General features: G+C 48.2%; 1 protein-coding gene across 1 annotated transcript in view; it reads left to right on the top strand.

Moving 5' to 3' along the window:
• The first annotated feature begins 2,878 nt into the window (after positions 1-2,878).
• HSPA12B (heat shock protein family A (Hsp70) member 12B) overlaps positions 2,879-7,557 on the top strand; it is a 19,377-nt gene continuing 14,698 nt past the window's right edge. Inside the window, exons 1-3 of the mRNA XM_075844926.1 lie at positions 2,879-2,915; positions 3,076-3,302; positions 3,917-4,056. Coding sequence (XP_075701041.1) covers positions 2,879-2,915; positions 3,076-3,302; positions 3,917-4,056 — 404 coding nt within the window. The remainder of the gene's footprint in view (positions 2,916-3,075; positions 3,303-3,916; positions 4,057-7,557) is intronic.

The raw sequence follows: 7,557 nt of genomic DNA, 5'->3' as shown, positions 1-7,557 counted from the left end.
CCGCGATACTGCACCGTCCTGCAACTTATATCACAGTGACTGCAGATCCACAGAAGGTCCTGTAGGACATCACCTGCTTGTACCGCGGGTCCTATTCCCCACCACTGTGCAGCGTCACCCCCCGACCGTACGCTGCTGGCGGTACAAGCGCTTTGCCCAATCACCATACGCAATTTTAGCTGCAAAAAACTACAGCGCAGGGCTGGGCGATTTTGCAAAAAAAAATAAAAAATATGGAATGTAGATTTTTTTTTTACCACTTTGGCCCTTTTTCAATTTGCATCTCGTTTATTTTCTTCCAGTTTATTTAACAGAAATACCAAGAGATAATCTAAAATGATTTTCTTTATATAAATAACTTTGAACATATTACTGTGATTGTGCAACTTACCAACCTTTAACCTCTGCAAATACTTGGTCAGAAATACGATTGGAAAAACGTTGAATTGATTCTACATTCCCTGTCCCCCGGCAGGGAAGAGGTTAACACCATCTATAATCAATGATGCGCTGCGTGCACGGACATCCCTCTCCGCCCGTCACCCCCTCCGCCAGTCTCGGACATTGCAGACGAGGGCAGTGTAAAGTGCGGCAGGGACAGGCAGATCGCGCTGAGATCACATTACAGTGTCTGAGGTGTGAGCAGGACCCTGCGCTTTACCGGCCCCACCATGGAGGGTTAATAAAGGACATTAAGGCTGGAGTCACACGACCGTAAAAAATAAAAAGACGGTCCTCCGGATTACCCGCTTCCACCGCGGTACGTGTGAATGGGACTCCTGGCACCACAGACATTTAGGCTGCAGTCACATGACATTGAAGAAACATGGCCATTAAAAACAGATCAATGGTCAGTTTTTCATGTCCATTTTACATCAGCCTCCAAATTCTCATCCATTTCCAGTCTGTCTGACGGGCGTTACTAAAAAAAGAAAAAAAACAACCATTTCATGTGTCCAGTTATTTTGTCCCAATCCCATGAAAACACCAGTGCCCATGTAGATAGTGCCGCACCCCCGTGTACATCTCAGCACCCCTCCACCCCCGTGTACATCTCAGCACCCCTCCACCCCCGTGTACATCTCAGCACCCCTCCACCCCCGTGTACATCTCAGCACCCCTCCACCCCGTGTACATCTCAGCACCCCTCCACCCCCGTGTACATCTCAGCACCCCTCCACCCCCGTGTACATCTCAGCACCCCTCCACCCCCGTGTACATCTCAGCACCCCTCCACCCCCGTGTACATCTCAGCACCCCTCCACCCCCGTGTACATCTCAGCACCCCTCCACCCCCGTGTACATCTCAGCACCCCTCCACCCCCGTGTACATCTCAGCACCCCTCCACCCCCGCGTACATCTCAGCACCCCTCCAACCCCGCGTACATCTCAGCACCCCTCCACCCCCGCGTACATCTCAGCACCCCTCCACCCCCGCGTACATCTCAGCACCCCTCCACCCCCGCGTACATCTCAGCACCCCTCCACCCCCGCGTACATCTCAGCACCCCTCCACCCCCGCGTACATCTCAGCACCCCTCCACCCCCGCGTACATCTCAGCACCCCTCCACCCCCGCGTACATCTCAGCACCCCTCCACCCCCGCGTACATCTCAGCACCCCTCCACCCCCGCGTAGATCTCAGCACCCCGCTCCCGTGTAGATCTCAGCACCCCCGCTCCCGTGTAGATCTCAGCACCCCTCCTCCCGTGTAGATCTCAGCACCCCTCCTCCCGTGTTGACATCGCCAGAACTGTCTCACGGACCTGCGGTTCTGTACTGAATAAAATACAGAGCAGTCCCGTGCTGAAGCCGGGACAGAACGGGGCGGACCAGGCAAGTGACGAGGCGTTGGGGCGGAGCTTCCTCCTGCAGGACGGAGCCCTTGAAGACCAATTTGATTAATTGCCCAGCCCCACTACAGCACAATTAGGGCTACTACGTCCCAAAAAAACGGAAGCCGTACGCCTCCAAACATCTGTCCATTGATTTCAATGGGAAACACTGCGTTCTGTTCCGACTGGGCGTTTTTTGTTTTTTTTACACCTCGTTTTCCAAAAACGGCACATAAAAAAATGCCTGCGAAAAACTGCATGTCACTTCTTGAGACGTTTTTGGAGCAGTTTCATGGACTATAGAAAAACAGCCATAAAAAAAAGTGAGCTTGATTTAAAAAACGCTTTAAAATCAGGAGCCGTTTTCCCTTGAAAACCGCGCCGTATTTTCAGACGTTTATGGTGACGTGTGTGAACATGCCCTTAGTGTTCCATTAAAAACAGCAAAGTTGCAGTAAGGCGGAGTTCAGACTGATGTCTAAGGCCTCATGCACATGACCGTTATTTGGCCGCACACCATCCGCACTTGGATAGTATAGGACGCATTCTAGCCTACGGGCCGATGCACACAACCGTGGCCCGGGAGCCCAAACCGCAAAAAAATAGGACAATTAATTTTACAGTTCACATTTGCAGTCTCGGATCCTTAAAGTCAACGCACGTCGCGTGCAAGTGCGGTCCATTGCTGCGGACGGCCCGCGGATGACACTTCTCAGGCAGTCCGTGCCAGAATCCAGGAACGCGCACGAGGCTACGGACGTGTGCATGAGGCCTCTGGCTTCGTTCACATTTGCGTTCGGCGTTTCCTTTGCTCTGTTCAGTCATAGGAGCAGAAGAAAAACTCTGGATCTATTGCACGACGGACGCCACTGGTCTCCATAGAACAGACTTTAATGGATTTGATCGGTTTTCGCCATTGGTTTCCGTTTCTTTCCCTGCTGCGCTACGTTGTCCAGCATTTTCAACCAGATCTACAACGGAGGCCCCTTACGAAGTCTCCAATGGGGACGTGAACAAAACCTGAAAATGGGGTTGGAGTTGTATGGCGGCCGAATGTCTCAATCATCTTGTGATTACAGGTGCAGCCTCCGATTTCAATACCATTACCGATTTGTTCTTCTGAACCAGTCACGACTGATTACCCCAATATTGTACCCTGAGACTTCTGGACAGCCTGGTTGTGGCTTCTCAGTACGGTCCGTGCAGGGTAATATCCCAGTTTCTGTTCTTCTATTCCAGTAGAGGAGACCATTGTAGTAAGCCTCGGAGCTCAGCGGGCGTCTCGACAGGAATCTTCCCATTATCTCCCTCAATACAAGCCGGGCTCCGAGGTCTCGGTTGGAGCGCTGGACGGCTTTATTACCACTGCTGCAATAAACCCTGAAAATTGGATGAAAATCCTTTTAAATCCCATTAAATCTGCTCTGGATGTGGATGACTCTTCCTCACAGGCACTTGAAGCCATGGTCGGTCTTTGTTTATACCAGACCAAATTCGGTGTTTGAGATGCGGTTCGGAGAGAGAACGTTGACTAAGGTCAACGGGAGGGAAATCCAAAAAAAAACAATGCTGCTAGAGGTCCAGACAATGATAATGTACACAGACCTCTGCACATCACCATGACAATCATGACCGGCGATCGCCCCGATCAGACATTCATTGCGGTCAATTCTAGAACTTGAAATGGATCTGCAGTTCTTGGTGCCGACCATTTCCCATCAGTCATTGCTCAAATTTAAGAGAGCGACGGCTCAGTCATGTACCCGAAAACCCCCAAAACCATAACGGCCTATATCCTCCATTTAAGAACGGCTCAGAAGCACTTTACAAAACAGGCGAACTAAAAAGTTAATCCCCACGCTCATTTTATGAGGGGTCATTGGCTCTCACCAGTCAACTCCAGAAACTAGTCCAACCAATATGATCCATGACTCCATATAGCGGACGGGATATGACGGGAGTCCGGCAGCCAATAAGTCTACAATATGGTTTTCCGGCTCCTAACTTATTGGGTTATTTCCTATCGATGTCTGATAATTCTAGACTGGCACCGAAAGCCTAAAATGTTGTGTCCGTCCAGTTGCGAGGAGATGGACGAGCTCTGAGCAGGTCACTGGTGGATGGTACTGGAAACAACAGCTCAGATCTCCGTGATAGATACCAACCACTAAACTTCACCGTGGAGAGAGCATTGCCATATATTGTGAAAGTTAAAGGATCGTTAGCAAGAACATTTAAGGGGTTGTCTAAAATAGAACACCCATTGTTGAATATCCAATAATGAATTGTAACTTAGAGGGTGGCAGTCCCCAATTCAGGACCCTCATCTATTAGACAGAGCGGAGAATGCTAGAAAAGAATGACAGGCGGACCGAGCACCTCCAGGCGTTACATGCACAGCCTAATGAGGTCTTGGAGAACTGTGTAATTCTTCATTTCCCCTGTGGCGGTGCTGTAGTAAAACTGAACAGATTACAGCTGATCGCGGGGGTCTCAAGTAGAAATACAATCGGTGATCACTTGATAATGGAAACCTTCCACTCGAGAAAGGTCTGACAACTATGAGGGGCAGATACCGGCTAAAGTAATGCTTTACACCCAGCTATGAGGGGCAAAAGTCCATTCATCTGAAGAGCTGATAAACTGCTGTACCCCCACGTTCTGCCAGCTAGGAGAGGCATATACATGTATGTATTCTATATTCAGAGGATTAGATTCTTAGTTCACTACTGATTAAGGGAAACAGTTAAAGAGCACACCCGGCCGCCACAGCGAACACTACATGACGAGGCAGTATAGACTAGGCGAGAGAACGTTCTCGCACCCCCAGATGATGAGCAGTCACGAGAAAACAGACATCTCATCTCCTGCAACACAAACATTGCACCTCAAGGTGCCAAGGCCAGGACGGGAGAGGATACCGGCTGTGCCAGGAGAAGGTGAGGTCACACCTAGTCACATCTCCATCCTCAAATATCTGCAGAGCTTCATCAGTACATCCATGTCAGAGAGAGATATGGGGACCATCGTCCCTTCCACCACATAAATACTACACAATGGTCCCTGAACATGCTCAGATGACACTTTCCGAATAGTCTTCAGTTGCAGAGTATTTGCAGCAGAAACTTAAGACATGTCAGTTGTGACCACAGTCCTGATAACGGGGTCGCTGCCCAGGAGACAATACTAGGAGAGAACACGCATCCTCGCTCCCTATAGAGAACCTGCGCACAGTAAATACGAGCAGCGTTTAGTCTGAGAAACCTTCAGAGTCTCATAATCCGCAGCCAAAGAAACAGATGGGAGTTACAGAAACAGCGTATCTGGCGTGCTACATTCACTACTACGGGAGGTACAGAAACAGCGTATCTGGCGTGCTACATTCACTACTACGGGAGGTACAGAAACAGCGTATCTGGCGTGCTACATTCACTACTACGGGAGTTACAGAAACAGCGTATCTGGCGTGCTACATTCACTACTACGGGAGGTACAGAAACAGCGTATCTGGCGTGCTACATTCACTACTACGGGAGGTACAGAAACAGCGTATCTGGCGTGCTACATTCACTACTACGGGAGGTACAGAAACAGCGTATCTGGCGTGCTACATTCACTACTACGGGAGGTACAGAAACAGCGTATCTGGCGTGCTACATTCACTACTACGGGAGGTACAGAAACAGCGTATCTGGCGTGCTACATTCACTACTACGGGAGGTACAGAAACAGCGTATCTGGCGTGCTACATTCACTACTACGGGAGGTACAGAAACAGCGTATCTGGCGTGCTACATTCACTACTACGGGAGGTACAGAAACAGCGTATCTGGCGTGCTACATTCACTACTACGGGAGGTACAGAAACAGCGTATCTGGCGTGCTACATTCACTACTACGGGAGGTACAGAAACAGCGTATCTGGCGTGCTACATTCACTACTACGGGAGGTACAGAAACAGCGTATCTGGCGTGCTACATTCACTACTACGGGAGGTACAGAAACAGCGTATCTGGCGTGCTACATTCATTACTACGGGAGGTACAGAAACAGCGTATCTGGCGTGCTGCATTCATTACTACGGGAGGTACAGAAACAGCGTATCTGGCGTGCTGCATTCATTACTACGGGAGGTACAGAAACAGCGTATCTGGCGTGCTACATTCACTACTACGGGAGTTACAGAAACAGCGTATCTGGCGTGCTACATTCACTACTACGGGAGTTACAGAAACAGCGTATCTGGCGTGCTACATTCACTACTACGGGAGTTACAGAAACAGCGTATCTGGCGTGCTACATTCACTACTACGGGAGTTACAGAAACAGCGTATCTGGCGTGCTACATTCACTACTACGGGAGTTACAGAAACAGCGTATCTGGCGTGCTACACTCACTACTACGGGAGTTACAGAAACAGCGTATCTGGCGTGCTACATTCACTACTACGGGAGGTACAGAAACAGCGTATCTGGCGTGCTACATTCATTACTACGGGAGGTACAGAAACAGCGTATCTGGCGTGCTACATTCACTACTACGGGAGTTACAGAAACAGCGTATCTGGCGTGCTACATTCACTACTACGGGAGTTACAGAAACAGCGTATCTGGCGTGCTACATTCACTACTACGGGAGGTACAGAAACAGCGTATCTGGCGTGCTACATTCATTACTACGGGAGGTACAGAAACAGCGTATCTGGCGTGCTACATTCATTACTACGGGAGGTACAGAAACAGCGTATCTGGCGTGTTACATTCACTACTATGGGAGGTACAGAAACAGTGTATCTGGCGTGCTACATTCACTACTACGGGAGTTACAGAAACAGCGTATCTGGCGTGCTACATTCACTACTACGGGAGGTACAGAAACAGCGTATCTGGCGTGCTACATTCACTACTACGGGAGGTACAGAAACAGCGTATCTGGCGTCTTACATTCACTACTATGGGAGGTACAGAAACAGCGTATCTCAGCGAGTTACGCCGTTTCCATAACTCATCCATGTATCGCAGTGTGTTGTACCAGCCATGTAATGATCACTGGCTCAAGAAATCCCCAAAGGGAACCAAGAAAATGTGTAAAACCAAAAAAAATAAAAATAAATTACATACATTTTCAGGTGTAAAAAAAATATATGACGCACAATGAACAGCGTAAGAAAACTATTTCAAACCCCAGATTTGTTGTTTTTTGGTCACATTGCGCTAAAAACAAATCGTATGTACCAAAAAAAACGGCGCTAATAAAAACTACAGCTCGGCCCGCAAATGATGACAATATATACCTTAGAGAAGTAAAATATTACATGTTTTCTTATTTTCCGTGGTCTAAAACCTGGGGGCGTCTTAAAGCTCAAAAAATATAGTGTGTGTGTATATTACCCCCCCCCCCATATATATATACACACACACACACACACACACACACTACATCCTCGCTCTATATATATATACACACACACTACATCCTCGCTCTATATATATATATATACACACACACTACATCCTCCCTCTATATATATATATATATATATACACACACACACACACTACATCCTCGCTCTATCTATATATATATATATATATATACACACACACACACTACATCCTCGCTCTATATATATATACACACACACACACACACACACTACATCCTCGCTCTATATATATACACACACACACACACTACATCCTCCCTCTATATATATATA

This window comes from Rhinoderma darwinii, chromosome 1 (assembly GCF_050947455.1).
Source record: "Rhinoderma darwinii isolate aRhiDar2 chromosome 1, aRhiDar2.hap1, whole genome shotgun sequence".
Taxonomy (NCBI): domain Eukaryota; kingdom Metazoa; phylum Chordata; class Amphibia; order Anura; family Rhinodermatidae; genus Rhinoderma; species Rhinoderma darwinii.
This window is presented reverse-complemented; position numbering and strand designations above follow the sequence as displayed.